Source organism: Nasonia vitripennis, assembly GCF_009193385.2.
Source record: "Nasonia vitripennis strain AsymCx chromosome 5 unlocalized genomic scaffold, Nvit_psr_1.1 chr5_random0002, whole genome shotgun sequence".
NCBI lineage: Eukaryota > Metazoa > Arthropoda > Insecta > Hymenoptera > Pteromalidae > Nasonia > Nasonia vitripennis.
Window position 1 is genome coordinate 232668 of NW_022279652.1, and position 25636 is coordinate 258303.

The 25636-nt window shown below is 36.0% G+C and overlaps 2 protein-coding genes across 2 annotated transcripts in view; one reads left to right on the forward strand and one right to left on the reverse strand.

Moving 5' to 3' along the window:
- Positions 1–25636, forward strand: part of LOC116417791 (SET and MYND domain-containing protein 4-like) — a 224254-nt gene that overhangs the window by 91771 nt on the left and 106847 nt on the right. Inside the window, exon 4 of the mRNA XM_031932842.1 lies at positions 24942–25106. Coding sequence (XP_031788702.1) covers positions 24942–25106 — 165 coding nt within the window. The remainder of the gene's footprint in view (positions 1–24941; positions 25107–25636) is intronic.
- The window catches only part of LOC116417792, a 55320-nt gene continuing 54691 nt past the window's right edge, over positions 25008–25636 (reverse strand). Inside the window, exon 3 of the mRNA XM_031932847.2 lies at positions 25008–25113. Coding sequence (XP_031788707.1) covers positions 25064–25113 — 50 coding nt within the window. The 3' untranslated portion in view covers positions 25008–25063. The remainder of the gene's footprint in view (positions 25114–25636) is intronic.

The window sequence follows — 25636 nt, forward strand, 5'->3', positions numbered from 1 at the left end:
AGACAGATCGGCCTTCCAGCTCTCCGTGCTGGAGATCCGCAAGCAAGTGTCGTACTTATTATAGGCAACGAGGGACGTGGCAATATCTCGTTGGAAAATTCGTTTTGACTATAATAAATATTTAACATTATACTGACCACGTCTTTTGGACCTATAAACAAGAGTGAGTATGAGTGGTATGAGTGTGTGTGTGCGTGTAAAATACGAGACATCTAGCGAGAACTATCGTGGAAATATAGCTCTGTATTGCGTTCTACTATTTTATATAATTACAATTATGTCATCAAATCCTATGTCATGAACAAGATATATCTTTCTTATAAATTATATGTACATTAAATATCCAAACCACGCAATTATTACATGGCGCTCAACGCAAGGTCATGACGTAGGACAATTTCATGACATAAGGTGTATAAAATTAAAATATAAATTAGTCAATAGTTATTATTTACAATCTGACCTCGCATGGTACTAACGCGAACCGGTAAAGGTAGCGATATAGAGAAGATGACTAACGCAGACATTGATGAATTTGAAGAGCAGGTAGCACGACTATCGGCCGTATCGACAGCGTCCGAAAACGAAATCAAAGTATTGCGTGAACAGCTCGATGAACTGAAGGAGCTAAACAAGAAATTAATGGACAGGCTTGATTCAAGTTCAAGCGGAAATAATCGCAATGGTAGAAGCACGCAGTCTAACGGGAGCCAGACCTAGCCTGGGCGTTCAAATAATAATCACAATTCGACCGAGGATTCCGAGAATCCGGATAATAATGGACGAAATAATGATGAAAACGCGGTTGACAATCTCAATCTAGATTTAGTAAGCGGTATTTTAAATCATTTTGAATCCCTCAGTATCTCGGTTGTACTACCAATTTACGATGGCGAAAATGGAAACCCAGTTCAATTTATTGAAAAATTAGAGAAATACTTCGCTGGAAAAAGGACAAAGACGGAACAGAAATTGTTAATAGTCGAGGACGCGTTGAAGGGGAGAGCACGCGCGTTTGAACATTTCAAGACGATATTCTTGAGTGAATTTTACGGGGTTGAGGCGCGCATAAAGTTCAAAGCGGAATGGACGAGTAAAGCATCAAAATTAAAATTTATGTTTAAATTTTAAGCACAAGTTCGAAAAAGATCCCACCGCTGTCACCAAAATTATGTCACGTCTCCGCGTGAGAAGCTAAGTTTTTTGAAATGCCGAAAATATATTTAGAAATCTCAAAATACTTAACTTTTGTTGGTAAGAAATGAGACCTAACTGTTCCACAGTCAAGGCAGTTTTACAAGTCCTGCAAAGGGCTGGCGCTGTTGTAAGGAAAATATATTAAGCTTGGCTGCTGTCACCACTCCTGAGGATGTTTGAAAGTGCCGGGTCAGGAGTCCCGGGTAAGAAAGTCGTAGAATGGACTTCTTCTTCAAGCCGGTATATCCGCTCTTCGATTTTATAAGTATAATCCTGTATTATACTTATTTTGCCAATTGGATGGAATCGTATTAAATAGTCGTAAGGCTATTCATTTTGTAGGAGTAAGCAAACGAAAAAATAGCGTAATAATTCTAAGTTTTAATACTCGGAAATGAAACTCAAGGATTAAGAAGGTTAAAGTATGCTGTGAAATTTATTCAAACGAAAATTATAAAGTGACTGCTCAGTTCGAGCTCTAGTTGAGGACTGCCATTCAAGCATTCTTAATCTAAACCCATAAATTCTGTAAAGTGCTTACCCATGTATAATTGTATATATATATATATGGGACGTTTCACGTCAACCGGACCATCAGTGCACCCAAAATTTGGGTTGACCTAACAAGACGTTTGAGGTCTCAAAATGATCGTCGGGTCAAGGGCTTTTGAAAAAGTTCTGGCCTTTTCAAAAATCCAATGTGGCGCATAAAATATGGAGCCTGAAACCCACGTTTTCATAGCCCATTCAACAAAAACAATAGTAAAAATGTTCTAATTTGTGAAATATCCCACTAAAAAACATGTACAACTCATGATAGGACATATTATTGATAATGCTGATGGAATTCCAAAATAAAAAATGGCGAAAGCAAAATGGTGTACATTATACCTCCACCAAACCCATTTTACCGCAACAAATGATTTTTGATCAGTTTAAAGTATCGGTATGGGAGTTTAAGGGGCCGCTGAATCTTATTTTAACCTCGAAATTTCAAAATTCAATATGGCCAATATAAACTGGCGGATATTTGTCATAACCCACCCGCAGGCTCTCTCGCGAAAAGCCCCTACTAACGCGCAACCCGCCGAACACGCCTCGCACGCTGCAGCACTTATCACCGCGGCGCTAGTACCTCGGCGCGCCGCTAGGCGGCTGCGCATTACCCACAAGTGAAGTAGCGTCGCGGAGGGCACATAAGGAGGCCGGGTCCAGCGCTGTACCTCGCCCCTCTTCCAACAGCCTAATGCTGCATGTACACGGCTCGTGTCCAATGACAACTTGTGAAAGACTTCAGCAAATAAAACTGTTTTGTGGCAAAGGTATTTATTGCTTTCAAGTGATTTATTTCATCCCTCTTTTTTACCTACATCCCCAACCCCTTCCCACGTTTAGCAACCCATAGAAAGGAATATTTTCTTCAAGGAATGCTTTCTTCATCGGCGACTTTTTCTCCAACAGTCTTTTTAAAGATAGTTGGTGAGCAAGTCCATCAGCGGCTTTATTCATAGGCGACTTTTTCTCCAACAGTCCTTTTTAGGATAGTTAATAGGTACATTAATAGATACATTGGCGACTTCTTCTTCAATATCCGTTTTAAGGCAGTTGTTGAGTAAGTCTTACTTTACCGGCATCTCCTTGTTCAACTGTACTAGCCGTAATTTTGTTATTTCTAACATTTTTTTTGTTTTGGTTGTGCTTTCTCATATCCTACAACAATGTCTTCTCCTGCGAAAAAATATCGTATCGATAGATGCGTTAATCCATTTGATATTAATACAGGACACAGCAAATCTTTTAGGAAGATCTCCAAAGAATTTCAAGATGTCTATCCTGATTATCCAACTCTTCACTGATTTGTGATACATGTAGAAAAGCCTTTTACAAACTACATGATTTGTCATCTCCAAACGTCAGTATGAGTGTTGATTTTGATCAGAGACTGACTCACCTTCGGTTTCAAACACGGATGTACCTATGCAAGATGATCTTACAGATATTTTAACTGAAACAAATTCCAATCCCAGCCGGAGAACGATCCATTACGTGTCAGTATTCTTACTATATTGCCCGAACACTGGGCAATACGTAAAATTATGAACCAATTTGGTGTGTCAAGATTTTTACGAAAATGATCTTAACAGCAGAATTATGCCAAATAAAAATGATACCGTCAGTATTTATTTATATGGTGAAAAAATAAAAGTGCAGAAAAGATTATTACTTACTGATATTAAGAACCTTCATAATAAATTTAAAGAACAGTTTCCTGAACATCCGATTGGGCTTACCAAGTTTGCGGAACTGAGACCAAAATGTTGTGTCTTTGCAGGATCCTCTGGTACACACAATGTATGTGTATGTACGATACACCAAAATTTCAAGGCGATAATTGACGCAGTAAATCGTAACCGGACATTTCACCTAAAGATATTTCACCAAAAGACATTTAACCTAAAGACATTTCACCTAAAGACACTTCTCCAATGCGACATTTCTCCAATGCGACATTTCGCCAATGCGACATTTTACCAAAGCGACATTTCGCCAATGCGACATTTCACCAAAGCGACATTTCGCCAATGCGACATTTGACCAAAGCGACATTTCGCCAATGCGACATTTCGCCAATAGCGACATTTCACCAGAGCGACATTTTGCCAATAGCGACATTTCGCCAGAGCGATATTTTGCCAATAGCGACATTTCGCCAAAAATCGTATGCGGTGTAATTACTAAGAAATCAGTTAATTATAACATGATAAACGCTTCGCGGAGCGCTTTACCACGGTTCAACGACTTTCTGCTGCAACAAAGCCAATGCTGTACCACCCCGAGCCGGTGCTGTTGGGATTTTTGATTATTCTGATATTGCTCTAGATCAATATAAAAACCATGGTCAGCCCGAGTTGACCCGCTGGATTTTGATTGTGGAAGGGCGCGAAGCGCCCAACACACTCATAACCCAGAAGGATCAACCAACTCGGTTCTAGAACCATTGCGGTAACAGAGTCACAGCTGTACCAACCCGAGTCGGTGCTGTTGGGGTTTTAGGTTATTTTTATATTATTGAGAGACAAACAATATCACAAAATCGTAACAAAACGGTCACAAAACTGTCATGTGACGGTCACACGGCGTCATGTATCGACCACACACACGATCACACGCAGTCATGTATCGAATTATCGAATTAGGTTTATAAGAAGTTGTTTCGTTTCTATCCGCCAGGTGGCGGCGACCCTACTTTTACCAATCCATTATCAAAGTTGTATTCTGAAATGCATAAGTAGGGACTGAGATATTAAGCAAATTGTCTATTCCAATTTATTTGGAATATTTTCTGAGTCCCTCAACCATAAAAATTGTCTAAGTCCCATCATCCTTAAAAATTTGTTAATTTCCTCCCCATCTTAAAATTCTTTCGTCAAACATTTTTTTTTTCACAATCACTTGTTTTTTATTTATTAAAAATGGAGTTTGAGTTAGACTACATATCTAGTACAAAGGGAAATCCGATGTTACATTACAAAGGCTTCGTTTATCATAAGCAGATAGAAACAGCTAATAAAGTTTATTGGAGATGTACGGAGTATGACAATCTGTTTTGTAACGGCAGAGTCATCGTTGCAAATGAAATTGTTGTTAAAGAAATCGGTCATACCCATGAGGCTTGGGCTTCAGATATAAATAAAAAAATATTATTAAATAATATTAAGGATACAGCAACATTTTCTGAGGCATCAACTAGTGCAATTGTCAGCAGAAACGTTTCTCAAGCTTCTGAGTCGACAAAACTAATTCTGCCAAAATTTAAAAGTATGAAAAGGACTGTAAATAGAGTGCGAGCACGACTAGCAGATCGTCCTAACCTACCTACATCTTTGGAAGATTTAATAGTTCCAGAAGATTTACAAGTAACCGAAAGTGGTGAATGTTTCCTTTTATATGATTCAGGTAGCGATAATCAGAGAAGGATACTTATTTTTTCAACAGCCAATAATCTCAAACTATTATCAAAAAGAAAGAATTGGTTTTCTGACGGAACTTTTGATAATTGTCCAGAATTTTTTTATCAATTATACACAATTCACGGATTGTATGATACAGTAACAGTTCCATTAGTTTACTGCCAAACAAAACTACTGAAACCTACATTGAATTATTTCAGGTTTTAAAACGTCTTCAACCTAATTTGAACCCAGAATTAGGGATGATCGATTTTGAGTTAGCTGTTGCGAATGCATTAACCTCTGAATTTCCAACTATTAATATTAAATTCTGTTTTTTTCATATGAGGCAATCATTGTATAGGAAAATAGGAGAACATTCTTTGAAAACCTTATATGATGATAATAGAAAAGTGAAGATGCTCGCCGCTTTAAGTTTTGTGCCACCAGACGAAGTTAAGGAACTTTTTGAAAACTTAGTCGAAGAGGAGTTTGCAACTGCAGAAGCAAACGTAGACAATTATTTAGGATATTTTCAGAATACCTACATAGGTAATACTGTAGGTAGGCGTGTTGTAGCACCACTTTTTAGTATAGATCGATGGAATCATTACAACTCAGTAATTGACAATCTACCTAGGACAAATAATAGCGTTGAGGGATGGCATCGAGGATTCGACTTTACACAAAAGGGGTGCCAACATTTTTGATCTATTCAAAGCTTTCAAAGCCGACCAAGCATTGACTGGGGTTAAATTAACACAAATACGTACTGGCAATGCGCCAGAACCACCTAGGAAGAGATATATGTCATACAATGAAAGAATTCAAAGTATAGTTTCAAAGTATGATACAGATATTTATTCCGACGATAAAATCTTATATCTATCAGATATTGCAGCTCTACTAGGGTCATAAAAAAATCAAAATAGTTTATTAACTATTTCAAAATATAATATTTATTTAATTTATATTTTTATTTTATAATACGATGACAAACAATATAAGATATTGTTGATATATATATATATATATATATATATATATATATATATATATATATATATATATTATTATTGATATACAAAATTTCATAATCAAAGATAGAAAGCAAACTTCTTTTAGTTTTTTACCCATGTACTATTAAAACTACAAAAAAAGAAATAAAAAAAAATTTAAAAAGAAAAAAAAAAATTAAAAAAAATAAATAAATAAAAAAAAATAAAATGTGTAACCGCAGTAAATATAGAAAAAATCTCAAACAATATTCTGAAGAATTATAAAGATTGTTTGAATTTCGTTCTATGTGAGGATCCCAAACCAAGTTGTTATTTGAATGAATACAAATTTTGTCCGGACATTCAAAAGTTTTCTAATTACGTTGAGAACATTATGGATGAGCACAATATTGATCAAGTCATATTCAGCACGTGGTAATCAACCGATAGATACACTTTGATAAAACAATGCCTAACATCGCAAGAATTTATTGAAACTTTATGTTCTAGCCTAGAAAAGTTGATACTTCATCGCTAAGGAACAATCAAAGTTTATTTTTGGGAAGAAAAATAATCTTTCAGATGAAGAGCTTCTTGCTCAATTGGATTTTGCTGAGAACTATGCTTTTACAGCCCAAGATGCTGCACAGGCATTTCATTTTAATAATGATCAAAGTACGATTTTTCCTGCTGTTGTTTATTATAAATCTGAAGGCAAGTCAGTACAGTATCTATGTCCGACTATACTACTCATGATGCCACTGCAGTATACATAATGCATCAAAAGCTTATACCTGAAATTCGCAAGGTTTGTCCCACAGTAAAAAAGGTAATATATGCTACTGATGGTGCTAAACAGCTTTTTAAAAATCGTTATCAAATGAGTAGTTTAATGTGTCATAAGAGAGATTTTGGCATTGATGCTGAATGGCACTGTTTTGCAATAGCACACGGAAAAGGTAGTTGCGATGGAGTTGGAGCGATAGTAAAGAGAGAAGCTACAAGAGCAAGCTTACGAGCTGCAAAAAATAAAGCAATTCTAGATGTTAAAGCTCTTTATTCATGGGCTAATGGGCGCTTATTCAATATAAAATTTTTCTTATACACCAAAAAAGATCACGAACAAACTCATCAATATCTAACAAAGAGATTTAAAAACTATCCACCTGTCACAAACATACAAATGCGGCATGGATTTATCCCAGAAAATAATGAAACGTTGAAAGTCATGCATTACTCAAATGCCAATGAACCTAGGAACAGAGTAATTTATGATATCGGCGAAAGCCATTTATCATCAGTAAAAACTCCACGAACGAGGAGCCAGAATTGATAAGAGTGCACAAAATGTCATTAAAGATTGATTCATTTGGCCAAATTATATATTTTTTTCATCAACGCAGGCATATACATATACACAGAACAATAGAAAAATTTAAGTACAAAAACCGCAGACAGATAATTCTAAATCTAATAGACCGGAAAAATATAAGATTCATGTGCACAAATACTGATTCCGATAATACATTTATAACCATTTACCTCACAAACCCCCATATCGATACTTTAAAGTGATCTAAAATCATTTGTTGCGGTAAAATTGGTTTAGTGGCGGTATTATGTCCGCCATTTTGGATCCACCATTTCGAATTTTGAAATGTCGAGGTTAAAATAAGATTCAGTGACCCTGGAAACCCCCATATCGATATTTTAAACTGATTAAAAATCATTTGTTGCGGTAAAATGGGTTTGGTGGAGGTATAATGTACACCATTTTGATTTCGCCATTTTTTATTTTGGAATTCCATAAGCATTGTCAATAATATGTCCTATCATGAGTTGTACATGCTTTTTGGTGGGATATTTCACAAATGAGAACATTTTTACTATTGTTTTTGTTGAATGGGCTATGAAAACGTGGGTTTCAGGCTCCATATTTTATGCGTCACATTGGATTTTTGAAAAGGCCAGAACTTTTTCAAAAGCCCTTGACCCGACGATCATTTTGAGACCTCAAACGTCTTGTTAGGTTAACCCAAATTTTGGGTGCACTGATGGTCCGGTTGACGTGAAACGTCCCATACACACATGTATATATATATATATATATATATATATATATATATATATATATATATTACTTTGTTCCGTTAGCTTCAAAGTATGACCGCATAAAAATTCGGTTCCCGAGTCCCTATACGCGAATTTTGTACCTGTGTTATTGTTAAAGAATAATGCGGGTGCATTAACTGCTTTACTAAATGTTTTAACTACATTACCCTCGAATAATATAACAAAATTATTAAAACCACATGGTGATGCCTCTTTTTTTCCCAAAATGCGTAAGTATCGTCCTGCTCTATACATTGTTCATTCGAATAAACAGAAGAGGTTCCCGAATTTAGAATGAGTGAATTTTCCTCCCTGCGTATTATGGCTAAGGAAGTGGATAATGTGATTTCCAAGGTAAGTAGGACAGTAAGGTCGCTTTAACCTTCAAAGAGTTCTCCTTTGCATCTCGAGTCACCATCGACGGAGCCTTTGACTCTAACAGTTCGGTAATTTGTACGATTTGTTTTCAAATTTGTAATAATTTGATCATACACTTTATATTGCCCGAATTTGGGCATTTCATGACAAGCTTCGCGAGAAATGCGTTTCGCGTATATTCTCTCTTTATTAGTTTCGGCTGTATGAAAACCCATACCACAATATTTAGCGTTTTGTGTAATAATGACTCGACATGATTATATATCATAGAACTTTCAAATTCGGCTTTCTGTAATAAATTTACGTACTGCATTTCCGTCTTGGTTGTCATGCTGTTAAAATCGCACTTACCGACGTGGCGTAGTGATATAGTAGTGATGTTCGGTCTACACTCTTTTCTGGCGCAACAGACGCCCTTATTGGATACGACTGCGGAAGGAAATCTACATTTCCTTCCGCAGTCGTATCCAATAAGGGCGTCTGTTGCGCCAGAAATGAGTGTTCTGAAGACCATGCTAGCCGTCAGGTGGATCAGGATCGTCGAGGCCATCTTGGTTCCGATCCTCGTCTGTAATAGATGTTTCAGTTTCACTACTACTTATCTCGCTTGGGTCTCTTAATCTAGTTAAAAGTAGTTTGTTAGTGTGAACGGTTCTAATTTTATTATTAACAACAGTATCGACATTATTGTTATCTCGGTTTACTCGTACCACCTTGTACGGACCAGAGAATTCGTTCATTGGTTCCGCCACAAGTCGTACGTAATCTCCGACTTGGAATGTGCAAGGGTTAATTTTTCTATCATAATATTTCTTTGACCTTTTCTTAGCCGAGTTCTCTTGAGCGATCTCCTGAAGTTTGCTAATTCGCTTTTTTAATTCTAGAAGGTATGAAAAATATGACTCATTGTTGTGCTTTTCGTCAACGCGCACGCGGTCTGAAGGTACGCGAGCTATTTCTCCAAAAACGCATTCATACGGTGTTAACTGTGTGCCTTTCTGGACACTCGTATTATAGCAAAATGCGGCGCTGTGAATCCATTCATCCCATGTCGTTTCGCTTTTTACATAACATATGATATATTCTTTCATAACGTGGTGCATACGTTCGATGCTGCCATTACTCTGAGGCCGATAAGCCGTCGTTGTGCATTGACTAATTTTACAGATTTTTGCAATGTTTTTCATAAGTGAGGAAGTAAAATTTGAGCCTTGGTCGGTCAGGATTAATTTAGGTGAACCGTATATGTATACGCAATAGTTAAAAAATGCAGTCGCGATGTGTATAGAGTTCGCTACCGAAAGAGGACATAAAATTACATATTTCGTCAGAAGGCATTGCATAGTTAGTATATATGTATAATTGTTCGTTGTTGTTGGCAGAAGTCCAACGATATCGAGAGCAATTTTGTAAAATGCCTCGCCTGGCGTGTCGGTTAAGATCATGGGTTGATTAACCTTACGTCTTACCAGTTTCTTTAATTGACAAGTTTCACAACGGCTTATGTACGTCTGGACGTCCTGCTTAAAGAAGGCCAGTAGTAATCTTGTCTATTACGCAAGTACGTCTTTGTGACCACTTTGTGACCATTGATGTGCGAAGAATGAATCGTATGTATAATATCAATTCTCTCTTCTTCGTCCGGTACACGTACTAGGTTTTTACACAAGAGAAACTTGGTATCAGGCACAAATTGCGATAAATGTTCTAATTTTTCTCAAATAGTGATCCACGGCACGTCGTCTATTGATTGCGAAACCGAGAATCGAATAGTTTTAAGTTTTTTCTCAAGCAACTAATCTTTCAAATGACTGAAAGCTAAGTCATGTGTGTCGACTTGTACGCGAACGCGATTGTTCTTTTTTATACACAAAGCAAGAAGATCTTTTCGACTGACTGTCCGAGTGACTACTGAGCCAAGCTCCACTCTGTCATGATGTACATAACGGTTTGCGTCATGCAGGGCTTGCGCCCCACTACAGACCGGTTCGTTCTTGCTTGTGATAAAGTAAGCAAGATTATCTTTGTATATGAGAAACGAGTCACGTATTTCGATTACGTTATTCTTTGCTCGTCTCATGATATCGTACGCAACAGCAGGCGGTTCAAATATCTCAGACGATTGATCGCTTGACAGGCGTAACCACGCTCTCGGTAGAATCGAATTGGATCACGTTTCGTTTGCGCGTATGTTTAATTATCGGTACTTTGGAATTTGGCGCGAAAAGAAAGACACGGCGCGACGTGCTAAGCATGTCTGCTGGAGTGAATATTTCATCTGACTCGGACGAGGCCAGAGTTAAAACAAAGAATTGCAAAAGCCTTCCGGCTCGAGTGTCGGTGGATTTCTCGATAACGCTGTACGCCTCTTTCTTATACGCATGAAGAATAATATAGCTTTGTTTTTTAATATAAAATAATTATTATAAATTTCGTTGTTATTTCGATGCTAAAATGTAGGTGAGAGCTTTTACATGATTTTAGTATTTTACATTATTTTTCTAACTCCAAAATTAAGGAAGATGTGGGGGTCCGAAAGGCGAGGAAGGTATCGGGAGAGCAGGAGATCTAAGGAGGTAAGTGTATCGGTATTGGGAGGAGGCTGATCATGGTTTCTATAACTGAGAGGCAGTTGTCATTGTTTATATTAGTATTGGATTTCAGGAGGTAGTTGATAATGGTTTCTGTTACTAAGAGTATATGTATGAATAATATGATTGTCTAAATTTCTAAATTTACTGGTAGCAGAGAGATTATATAAGGCACTTATGTAATGACTTAATCTAACGGGTATAATAGTAATAAATGTTAATAAATATATGTGTATATTGTAAGTGCGATGTTACGCAGCATGACTTGTTGATTATTTGATTTATTTATCCTCTTTGGATAATTTCTCATTTACCACACGGTAGTCGGTTACCATACGATAGTTGGTATCGCGGGGTAACAACTCTCTACGGTCAAACGGATTAGCAGCTGTCGGTAAGTTATCGACACTAGTCATGGTAATGGGTCCAAATGCAGTGTATGGTTTTCTACGTTCTGCGTTCTGATTTGAATTTAAAGTATTATTTGTCTTTTTAGAATCGAGAAAGTTTGGCTGCGAATTGGCCGACGTCACATCTTCCTCGCCTTTCGGACCCCACATCTTCCTTAATTTTGCAGTCAGAAAAATAATGTAAAATACTAAAATCATGTAAAAGCTCTCACCTACATTTTAGCATCGAAACCGCAACGAAATTTATAATAATTATTTTATATTAAAAAACAAAGCTATATTAATCTTATACGAATAAGAAAGAGGCGTACTGAGTAGAAGGCGATGATAGTCAACTCCGGTAACACCGCATTTGTATTCTGAAACCGATAAGTCAAAGTCCGGCAGTGACCGTATACTCTTTTGTAATACGATGTCCCGAAGCGTACGTCATCTCTTTGTAATATGCTATCTGCGTATAGCTACGAACTCGCTCTCACGCCCAAGCCTTAAAAAGTCATCAAGCGGGGGCGGCGGCTCAAAAAACTGTAACCGAGTTCAACAGCTTTACACAACTCATCAGCAAACCAGGTGCCCGTGAATTCACGCATTTTTGGGTCTTCGTGATTGCAGTCACACTGCTGCATTTCTTCGCAGCATGAGCGACAAAGAGCAAAAAGAAGACGTCCGTGCATTTTAATTGGTAAGAGTGGAATGTGCAGGTCGCGCGGTGGTAAGATACTACATTTAACTAATCCTTCAATATTGTTGAGATTATTGTTATTCCCCTGCGTTAATTCGTTGCAGTCTTCACCAATTAAAATTCGCGGATGTCCCACGGGAAATCGACCTCTTTTACACACGTACGGATAAAGAGAGCATATATCTGTATATTGAATTTTTTCGTTATGTCCGATCGTGTACTCAGTAACTATATTCTCCGTTCTACCTCAAAAAAAGCATCGCGCTGATTCAACGTTATACGACTCATAAGAGGATGCTGTGTTACATATTCGTAGATTTCGCGATTCTCTACTTTTATCCGATCAAAAGTACATTCCCATATCTCTCGAACTTCGTAACCCAGAGCTTTTATTTTTTGAATTCTCCGAAAAGTATTCTCGTACGACTCATCCATAGTTCGGCCGTATGACATTATTTTATCTCGTCGTTTATTAAAGCAAATAGGGCAACCGTGTGTGTAACAGCCTTGATATTCAAAGACAATATACCTTTATTTGCATTGTCATTTTCCGGAGGTAAATAGCCATCTACACGAAACCCTTCTGGAAGCATAAATTCACGTGCTCTACCCGCGTGTATGATTTCCCGACCAATCTCACGTTCACACTGTAACAGCCACTGTATTGACTTTTGCGAATGATTATCAGCGCGTCGATATCCACCTGCTGGAATGATACCGATAGTTTTTACGCGTAAGAAATTTTTTCTATACACAATGGAGCATGCAGAAGCTATGGTCGTTGCCTCTGTAAACGGACAAGTATTCCCGCATTTAATGAAAATTTTCCGAAAAGCCATGCATGCAAGTCTTAAAATTTCTACATCCATACGGCAATAATCGAGTATTTCACGTTGAAATTCAAACTCATAAGTATTTCGGTTCTCCTCATACCATACAATAAACTTTTCCCTCTCAGACGTCGACATGGCATTAGGCGCATAGAACGATGCTTCGGTTAAAGCCCCAACATAATTTTGATTATCTAAAGTATTGAATAGATGAGGAAAATATCATTTTTTACTAGCTGGCGGTAGAGAAAGGGTTTGTGGTAAAGCACTTAATTTCGTGTGAAAATAGTTTAAGCTATCAATAAATTTTGTTCGCCCGCATTGAAGCATAATTATATTTTGTCCATTCAATATTACGTTTGGTACTATTGAGGTATTTTCAACGATTTCTCTCAAAATAAATTGCGCATCAAACCTACGAGAGTTATGAGCAATACAAATTATTTGACCGAAGGTAGTTTTCTCGCGTACTGTCAAACCTATTAATTGTTTAACTGGATCATCGCGAAATATATGCTCTCTTACACCACACGTATGGCATGGTATATTTATATTTTCATCATCCATGCAATCATCGCAAACCTGTTGTACAACACATAGATTTGGAATGTGTATTTTTATCTCTGTATGTTCACGGTAAGCAGAATCTTGACGCGTCTCAAAGTCATAAAAAATAAATAAGTTTTTCTTTGGGGATTTACGATTAATCTGTGCGTTAACATTACGTCCAATGGGTTGAATATAACAGAGCTGATTTACATCATGTTTTTCGCGACATAAGTTGCACCAATTGATTCCACACTCGTGCTTTGACTTGTAGATATTAATTCGTTTGCAACACATATTACAAAATTTTACTACATCGCATATTTTTTTATTATTTTTTTTGTATGACCCATCTATTTTGTGACGGTCGAAACATATTTGTCCGTAAAATTCTCAGTTACATTCTACACACTTTATAATATCTATATTAGAATTATACGTTGGCGCACAAAAACACCTGTCACATTTGGCTGTGCATCTATGCTCATCTACGTATCTATAGCTTTTATTACAATGTTCGCAGAAAAAACGATTGCGTGCAGCACCGGTTAAATTTACTATTGTATCGAAATGACGCCTTCGCGCGTTGTACAAAAGATTTATAACGTCAAAAGAATTTGACTTTAACAGAGGTCTTCCATCGTAAAAGGGCGGTTCTCCACTTCCAAAAGATAAACTATCGTATATTACAATAGCGATATTTTTTGCAACATATTACCGCTGATACGTCTCTATTTCTCGTATACCGCACCCGTTTGCAGGAATTACGACGTTTGCATTAATAGTAAGGAGATTTGCGCGCTCTTTTTGCATACCACGTCTGCTATCTCTGACAATATTCCAAGTATCAATGGCTTCGTTTGAAAAGAATTTTTTATACATCATAAAAGCCTCCCCGACAATTAAAGCTCTTGGCAAGCATAAATTATCGTTATTTCTTATAGATACAACCGATCTCTGAGATAAGCTATCAACACTCATCCTCTTTCTACTTCCACCTCGGCCACTATTAGGTATATTAACAAGTGTTAATGTTAGAATAAAGCTCTCATCTATTTGAAAATCCTCATTACTCTGAGCTAATCCGCTTATTAAATTCCATAAATCATTGTAAAAAAAATTATTTACTAATCGTAAAGATAACCCACCCGGGCCTCGTGCAAAATTTAAACTTCTAACGGAGACGCCAATCATGTCGTTTTCATTACATAATGAAATTATATAAGAATAAACATCGCGAATAACTAACTCCAACCAAACTATCGGATTTATAGATCCATCCTTCGGTGGAGATCTTATTTTTAGCACAATACGTCTACCTTCTATTTTATACTTAGATATATAATGCGAATTTTGTTGGAAAATATCAAAACGATTACCAGGAGGCTGGATATCCTCATCCTCTCTTTCCTCATCGACTCCTTGATAATTCATATTATCGTCTGTTTCGCTTCTCTCCTCATCCTCCTCGCTGATCTCCTCCTCCGCCTCCTCATTCTCCTCACTGGGCTGATTATCATCTTGTTCGTAGTGTCAGACAAATCATCATTATTGCTGCTTGAATTTTCAATTCTTCTTCTTTGTCCTCTACCAACTTGAATAGAAAAATCACTTTCATCGGCCTCGTAATCCTGCGATTCTACAGAAGTATTGGTGTTCAAAGATGATGTAGATAAGGGAAAAATTTTTAAATTATTCTTCTGGTGGTCCTGAAAAACTCTGTCCCAGGCGATTAAACACTTCAGGTAAATTTTCAGTGTCTAACAGTATGGAATTTTTATCTTTACAAGCATTGAAAAACCAACGTATTTCTTGTGCTCTTCGAACATACATGATACGCATGATATCTTGTTTCAAAGCCCTGGGGTACTTTGCAAATCCTTCGAGACCACGTCGAATAACTTAAATAATATTTAAAAATAAGAATTTATTTCAAGAAAAATGTATATTTAAATACAGCATAATACTCACGTTCAAATTTGACGATCTCTTGGATTTCTCTGGTTAAAAAAATGCTCGGTGACCAATCCTCCAGCGCTTCTTCTTGTGTACCGCATTTATTCGGGTTCTACTGGTCGGGCCAAAAAGTCGAGGATTTGTTGCCGTCTTTTGACACATGGATGCTCCGCATACTCAATAATATTCTCGCTTTCATCAGCTGCTCGTTCCATCAAGCGCTGTAAAATATTATTAGCAGCAGCTGTCGGCTCTATACATGTGGCAAGAAGGTGGTCAACATTAACCATGCGCTGAGAATCCCTATTGGCAGGTACATCTTCAGCCTCTTCCGCTCTAGCATTGTGCTCATTTTGCGCTCTCTCTACTGCTTCATCTTCCCCTCCTCCTCCTCCTCCATCGCCTCATTCACCTGAAGACGCACTGCTGCAGGCGCCGCAGCCACCGCTTCTGCTGCTGCTTTTCTCCTTACGGCTTCGCTCTCCTCCGCCCGCAACTCCTCTCCGTGTGCATCGGCAGCGCTCACCCCCACCATTTCAGCCGGTACAATCTGTACATCGGCTACAGCGTTCAGCGCTTGCGCTGCATCCTCCTCTTCCGTCTCACTTGCCTCTCTTTCTTCCTCCTCCACCTCCTCCTCCTCCTCCTCCTCACCTTCATCCGATGACGTAGGTTCAACATATTCATTTGATGTGTATTCTGTAATATTATCATCATCTTCATCAGAGGTTATGTCGGCTAACAAATTTTCTAACGCTGAAATATAAAACAATTTTATGTTAAAAATACAGAGCTTACTTTTTATAATAAACGTTATATGTATTCGAAGGTAGTGATGCATACAACACATAAATATTAAAATCGCTTTGATGTCGAATGAATTAAAACAAAATATTAACCGATATTTGACTACACATTTTTTTAATAAAAAAAAAAAACAAGAAGTATAGTGAGAAAAACAGTTGTTTAAAAAAGTATTCTCACTGTCATAGAATATAGCGGATGTATATTCTTTGATTTTATAATTATACGTTATATTACTGTAATGATAAAGAAATACGCATCGCATGCTATGTAATACGACAGATGTAAGAAGCTAATATCCCTAGCGCTGAAGCAGACGACTTGAAAACACTAGGCGTCATACGTAGCAGTCGATGCGTTCTACGTCAAGAGCAGACGACACTGCGTTACGAATGTGTGTATGCGTGCGCGAGCGCGAGTGAATGAAACGGAGCTTGTAGCAGCAGTAGCAGACGACGCTATCAGCTGTGGCACCGTTTACCTCGTTGCCAAGTACAAGTGCTGTTTGATTTTTATTAATTGACAACGCGATATAGGGTAGAAAAATTGCAATCAATAAAAATGTACTCACCATTGTTCTCCTCGAATGCTGTCATTAACCGCATCAACACAGGTAAATGCGCAAAATTCTGTTGCATAAAAAATTCTGCTGCGCATCGCACAGCTAAGTTGCATTTTTTAAAAATGTGTCTATGAAGCTGTGCAATTTTCCGTGGCCCACAGCATCTTAAAAGACGTGAAAACTCGCGGCATAATTGGCACGCTACCATGCGTTTCACGCGTAGACACCAGCTTCTTGTACACCTGCGTCTAACAACACTATTTGCTTGAAGATTGCCCGCGATGCGAAGCACTACACTGCGTAAAGACTCCTCGGCTACGTTATACATGCTTGCGAGCTCTTGATTTAATGCAACTACTCTCATGACTACTAAGCTCCTGAGGTCAACGTAGGGTTTATATAGTATAAAAAAACTCTCTTGCTAGTGGGGGGATGTGTGGACTCGCGCAACAGTATAAAGCACAAAAAATAACATCCTGTGATAAGTTTTGCCTCAGCTTTATCATTCGCGAGTATCAAAATTTCGCCGAATGTCACTTACACGGTAAGAGGATCGACTGATTAATAGGTATTAGATTAACTACGCTCTCACGGGTCCAAGATGCATAACAATCTGAAATAATGATACCGTCGACGATTCTCGCACGATACAAGGCGGCTGAAAGCAATGCTCTATCACATTTAATAGCATTCGACTTCCTGTGCAAGCGATGACCATAGCGATTCTCATACAAGCAGTATCAAATATACGGCTCCGAGAATCCACGTGTTAATTACATTTGAGATTACTCTGAACCGTTGTTTTGTCACACTGATCCATTTTTTCCGCGCATAGGTATCGACTGTAAAGACTCTTGCCGCCCAGTAGATACTAAAAATATCAAGTTCACACTTAGAGCAGTCGAGAGTCAAAGATCATGCTCTCTCTCTCTCTCTCTCTCTCTCTCTCTCTCTCTCTCTCTCTCTCTCTCACACAATACATAATATTTCGTAGAAAGTTTGTATATAGAGGTTTTCGAGGTCGCTGATTACAAATCTGTTATCAGATTTTGAAAATTCAAAATGGCGGATCCAATATGGCGGACGGAAATATCGAAAAAAAATTTTATATAATAAAAAAGTTTTAAACGACTAAAAAATTTGGAACAAATTTGTAAACATCTATAATAAACAAATTAAGTTTTTCGGTTTTTTCATAGATACTTCCCCTTAGGGGGGTAAACCACCCCTAACACAAAATAACTATAAGTATACTTCAATCCATAATATTTTGTAGAAGGTTTGTATATAGGGGTTTTCGAGATCGCTCTTTACAAATCTGATATCAGATTTTAAAAATACAAAATGGCGAAACCAATGTGGTGGACGAAAATGTCGAAAAAAAATTTTAACTTTCAAAAAAACTTGTTTACAAATGTGTGATCTTTGTAGCCTGTACATGTGAACTAAAGAGCCTTAAACCCTAAACCCCTAAAGAACAAATAGGCTAAATGGTTGTGCTTTTTAACCAAACGACTCCAAACCCCTAACCTCCAGACAAGCCGAAGGCCTATGCTTTACCGTAGACACGAGTATAGACATATTACCGATATTTTATTCTATCATTTTGTATGTAACAAATAACGTCTCGTTTTATGTTTCAATCAAAGATTATTTATTTTTCTGCTTTTATAAATTAGCATAATTTCAAAAGTAATTTCATAAATTATAAAGTATTTCATAAATTGCATAATTATATAATTTTATAAATTCAAAAAGTCCACACTTTTTTGCAAATGAAAAAACATAGGTTAATAAAATTAGTTTATCAAACTCTTTTGCGTTTTGTAATAAAATTTAATGTTGTCAAACTTGGAAGTTTTTCATTGTTACAATTATTTCGTAAGCCGAAAGTTTTTTAGATGAATTCTCGAAGTAATGATTATTGTATCTATAGTAAAATATTTACAGTCTGGAATTCCATAATAATACTATTTGCTACGATTTAATGAATTTATCAAAAAATCTAAATTTAATAATAAATATTATTCTAATTATTATTATTATTTTTCATTATCATTGCTATTATCAGTATTACTGTTATTATTGCTATTGCAATTATGCTTATTCTTATTATTATTATTATTATTATTATTATATTACTATGATAATTTTTGTTATTGGTAAAAATACATAAAAGAATATTAATACTCGAACTTCATTTGCAATTAAAGAACACGTTGTTATTGAAAGGGAATTTTATATGCATTCATTAGTTTAATGAATGTTATCGTACATTCAATGATAATTCCACAGATAAATGTCTTTCACTCATAAAAGTTGTTGACAATATGTGCGAATCAGTATGTTCTTTTTTTAGATTGTTTTCATCGAGTGTTTACCTCAGCTGCCTGTGTTATTTTTTAGGCAGTGAGTGAGTTTTGTGGGTATTCTAGCTCGATGCCGGAAAGTACGAATAGTACGTCTTTTTGTTTGTCAGTGGTATCATACAGTTGTAGAAAATTTTCTTTAGTGATTTTATATAGATTTACATTATTCAATTTCAAAGTGAATAAAAGTTGAATAAAACCAAAAATAGAGTTTTCCGAACATCACAAAGTGGAACGAGAATTCTTCTCCAATGCATAAATTAATGATTTGATTCAATTTACATTCACTCGTTTTATTCTGGTAGAAATGTAGCAGTCGTGCCTTACATGCAAAAATACAGCTTGTATAAATTTTACCGCTTGTTTTCATTTTAGAGTGAAAAATGAAAATTAATCCGTTAAACGTTCTAAACTTATTATTAGCATACTTAAACATACCAGATAGTGTCACGAATTATCACGAAACAGAGTTGGCCGAAAAAATAAAAGAAATTTTAATAGATGCAACACATGATTTCAACGATGTAGAAATGATTACTGATGACTCTTTGGATTTTCAAGAAGAGTATAAAGACCATAATGCGGAAATAATTGAAGATGAAGTGCAACATCATTTTCCTGATCCGGATATAGCACCAACAAATCAATGTACAGCAGATAATGAAGAACTAGATTTTGAATACAAAAAAAGAGCTGTAGAATTTTGGAGAAGTAGCAAAACGAAGCAAAATTTAAGTCTCAAAACAGTGCAAAACAGATTCAAAAAAGTATCATCTATTAGTCAGCTACGTCGTTGGGCTCATTCAATTAATAAAGGTGGTACGTATAGAGAAAAAGTAGCACAAATTTGTCAGTATACCCTGGATAATTTTCAAGCAGCTCTCGACAGTGGTTCAATTATCCATGATGAAGATATAATTCGATGGGCCTTACAAGCTAAAAAAGAAATTGGTTTTGATGATATTAGATTCAAAGCTTCTAAACATTGGTTACTCAAATTTAAGCAAGCACACCGAATAGTTTCTAGGAAAATAAATAAGTTCATAACAAGAAAAACACTAGAAAGTAGTGCAGAACTTACGGCTAAAGCTGAAGCATTTATCGATGACGTTAAATCGTGTATACCAAGGATTGGACTCAAAAATTTGTATAATACAGATCAGAGCGGATTTCAGCTAGAAATGCATTCTGGAAGAACATTAGCAGTAGAAGGAGAAAAGCAAGTGCAATGTCTGGTACAGTCAATTTCAGCAACAACGCATAGTTATACTATACAGCCACTAATATCAGCTACTGGACAACTGTTGTCACCGCTATTTCTTGTTTTAAAGGAACCAAGTGGCAAGTTTGGCCCTATTGTAGAACAAAACATATTTAGACCAGAAAACGTGTACGTGGAAGCATCCAAATCTGGAAAATTAACAACAAGTAAGGGAACTAATAACAATTTTTACATTGTAATATCGTTGATCAGTTAATTAGTAAGTCGTTTAATTGCAGATCACTTCAAAATCTGGTTGGAAAAAATATTTTATCCCTATGTAGGCCATCACTCAATACTATTACTTGATTCTTGGAGTGGTCATTGTGACAAAGTTATAGAAGAAACAATGCCACAAAATAAAATTATTAACATAAAAAAATTCCAACTGGAACCACAGGAAAAATACAACCACTTGATGTCTATGGATTCCGTATTTGGAAAAACTTTGTCCGAACATTTTCTGATAATGTAATGTTAATGGATCATGATATGAATTTACATGTGAGAAATAATATAATTAAACTTCAATCATTGGTTCACAACCAACTGTCTTCACCGAGATATATAGATTTGTTTAAATATTCCTGGTATAAAAGCGGTTACGTCAATGAAAAACCAGATAAATTTGATAATCCTATAGATTTCAGTTTTGGAAAGTCTTGTGCAACACATTGTGAAATAGAAGGGTGCACAAACATTGCAATTGTACGATGTGGTTGGTGCAAAAAAGCATTGTGCTTTAAACACTTTTATGAGGACTACCATTATTGTAAAAACATCGTAAAATAATATATTTTATGCTCAATACAAAAAATGCACTATGGCAAAAGATAAAAGATTGTAGATTATTATTATACTCTAATATTATAAACAAAAATACATTATAAGTTGAATTTACAATAAAGGAATTTCAATAACATTCTGATAACAATTTCTACGGAAATTATAAAACTGCTTCACACACAGAATTTTCTTGTTTACAAATTTAGGAATTTGAGGTGGTTTGGTTAAAAAGCACAACCATTTAGCCTATTTGTTCTTTAGGGGTTTAGGGTTTAAGACTCTTTAGTTCACATGTACAGGCTACAAAGATCACACATTTTTAAACAAGTTTTTTTGAAAGTTAAAATTTTTTTTCGACATTTTCGTCCACCACATTGGTTTCGCCATTTTGTATTTTTAAAATCTGATATCAGATTTGTAAAGAGCGATCTCGAAAACCCCTATATACAAACCTTCTACAAAATATTATGGATTGAAGTATACTTATAGTTATTTTGTGTTAGGGGTGGTTTACCCCCCTAAGGGGAAGTATCTATGAAAAAACCGAAAAACTTAATTTGTTTATTATAGATGTTTAAAAATTTGTTCCAAATTTTTTAGTCGTTTAAAACTTTTTTATTATATAAAATTTTTTTTCGATATTTCCGTCCGCCATATTGGATCCGCCATTTTGAATTTTCAAAATCTGATAACAGATTTGTAATCAGCGACCTCGAAAACCTCTATATACAAACTTTCTACGAAATATTATGTATTGAATTACATATTTACAGTTATTTTGTGTTAGGGGTGGTTTACCCCCTTAGGGATAATATTTATGAAAACACCAAAAGACGTCAACTAAATTTTGTTAATAAGGATGTTTAAACATTTTTTCCAATTTTTTTTAGTCGGTTTAAACTTTTTTATTATAAAATTATGCCAAAAAATATATGTTTTCAACCCCTAAAAAATAGCGGATGCTACCCTTACTCTTCAAATCACCATGAAATACTTGCTCTTTTTGTAAGAAATAACCTCCAATTTGTTTCATTGAAAAATATTAATTTTAAGCCGAGATATTTAAAAAAAAAACGCTTTTTGGGGGTTAACTTTAGGGGAGGTTTTTACCCCTTAAAAGTGAAAATTAGCTGATAAAAAAAAATACGTGTCTCTTATTTTTTTATGTTCTACAACATATATGAAAATCATCAAAATCGGTGAGTTCGGGTTGGGTACCTTTCCTTGTAAGAAGCAGTTGTCATGGTTTCTATTACTGTTGATTTCTGTAGAAAGAGTGCGTTTTTCTAATGCTAAAATAAAATGTGTTTTATATATATGAATAATATGATTGTCTAAATTTCTAAATTTACTCGTAGCAGAGAGATTATATAAGGCACTTATGTAATGACTTAATCTAACGGGTATAATAGTAATAAATGTTAGTAAATATATGTGTATATTGTAAGTGCGATGTTACGCAGCATGACTTGTTGATTATTCGATTTATTTATCCTCTTTGGATAATTTCTCATTTACCACACGGTAGTCTGTTACCATACGATAGTCGGTACCGCGGGGTAACAACTCTCTACGGTCAAACGGATTAGCAGCTGTCGGTAAGTTATCGATACTAGTCATGGTAATGGGTCCAAATGCAGTGTATGGTTTTCTACGTATTGCGTTCTGATTTGAATTTAAAGTATTATTTGTCTTTTTAGAATCGAAAAAGTTTGGCTGCGAATTGGCCGACGTCACAATAGGTATTACTAATTTAGCCAATAGCGTGAAAGAAGGCGGGGCAAGATCCACCCACTTTCAAGCTTATGCATTGCCCATATAGGAAATGGGCGTGGTCTTTAGCCATACACTATGTGTTCGAACCAAAAATCAATCTCTTATACGCTGCTAGCAAGGAAGCAGGCGTGATCTATACACGCCCGCTTTCTTGAAGCCAAACCGAACGTCAGAGTCAAACTACTCCTTGCATCTTATGTGATCCTAATCGGTCTCGCGCTTAAATGCTACGTGAATGTTGTACAATGTATTGTAAATAATATAATATACTAGTGCATATATGGCTAATCTGAGTTTTACATTTACATTTTACATATGAATTTGCATAAACTTTGAGGCATATATGTTGAGCACATGCTCTGTATAAGATGCGAAGATTCTAGTGATGACAAAAATATAATACAATGCAAAATCATAATAAAGATATAATTTAAACAAATTAATTTACGTAGATTGTCAAAAGTATAATTTGTGCATATGTTCTATTGAAAAATATAAAATTGCGTAAATGCAGTGTAGTATATAATTGTAATATAATGCAAAAATAGTGTATAATTATTATTAATATTGTCGATGATTCAGTTTTTCGATCAACTGGAAATATCATTGATCATACGATAATCAGTTACCGTAATCGTACGATCGATCGCGAGCAGCTAAATCTTCCCGCGAGTAGGGACTAGCTGTTGTCGGTAGGTTATCGACATCAGTCAGTGTGCTCGATTCACGTATGGTATAAAGTCCTTTGCGTTCTGCCGGTATAACGGGGATTTGATCGTTTGCTGTGCTTCGCGCTGAAGTTTGATTTGAAAGATTTACCTTTTTGGTTTCGAAAAAATTAAACTGAGAATTGGCCGACGTTACAATACATCCGTAATAAACGCGTTCGAATAGCATAATAGAACATGTAGTTGAGTGGCTCGAGAGTCAACGTGCGTATAATTTACACCGGCCTGAGACGTCGATTTGCGCGACGTAGTTATAATGTGCGTAATTTGGATGACGTGTGGGAGGCTGATTTCATGGATATGAAATCCTTAAAAACTTACAATGACGGTTACGCTTATATCTTGACTGTCATCAATGTTGTGTCAGTAAATATAGCTGGATGGAACCGATGAAAACTTCTAAAAATACCGCTGAGGCTTTCTTGCGGGTGCTGTCGAGAAGCAATGATCCAGACAGACAAGGGGATCGAATTCCTCGGTTGTGAGAGGCAGTAAGTTTTGCGCGACAACGACATTGTTCACAGAGTGGCACGCAGTCCGGAAACGAAGGCTGCTATCACTGAGCAAGTGATAAGAACAATTAAAGAGCGAATTTGGCGATATTTCACCATTGATTAAAATGATTTCGTTCTCCGGCTTTTATCCCAAGAGGATGTGAGCACATGAGCAGTAGCTAAAAGAGATTTCCTAAGATTTAAAAATTAAGATGAAAACTTATTTTGCTTATCTACCTTACATTGGCGAACAACAATGCATGTGCAAAATAATTTTTATTATGGTACGTTTTAATCAAATCTAGATATCAGTGAGTGCCTTCTTTAGAAAGCAAAGCCTTTTACTTTAAGTGATTTATCACCTATCTAGGTTAGATTATACTTTAGAATAATTATGATGCTGTTAATAATTATAGAGATTTAATAAGTTTACGAAGGTAGTGTTAATGAATACAGTAGAATTCTTGGTTAAAATAAATCTTTATTTACATTATTATTCATTTGATTTCAGGCATAATGTGTACAAAATTAAGGAATTATTTAAAACTTTATGATTTGGAAATGCATTCTTCAGAAAGATCAACAAAGGATTATTTTGATCGAGTATTAATGGCAGCATTCTTAATTCAGTGTTTAAAACAAGTTGACTTTTTCTGCGACTCCAAACATCATTTCGGTAAGTTCTACAATAAATAAATAAATATTATGTAAGATCGACTACGATTACGTGTACTATTATTAACAACATGGGACGCGTCTTGCCCAGCTGTTAAAAACCGTGTTCGTACGAGTATTTAGATGACGGTGGACTACGCTTTGCCGAGTTTCATCACAAATAAATTTTTGCTTCCTTCCTAAGGAAGCCTTGTAATCGCTTTTTTGGAGTTTGTGTAAAAACATGTAGGATGTATGTTTTAACGTATATTTAGTCGAAAAATAGTGTTTTTAGAAAATGTCCTTACGGATGTGTGTGTGTGTGTGTGTGTATTTGTTTGTATACGCCTGTATCTCAGCTTCTACGCAGTGGATCTTAACCCACCGAGTCTCATTTTCTTTGTTTTTACTAGTACTTATAGTAGGAAAATAGTCCGTTTTTAGCGTAACCGGACATTTCACCTAAAGATATTTCACCAAAAGACATTTATCCTAAAGACATTTCACCAAAAGACATTTAACCTAAAGACATTTCACCAAAAGACATTTAAC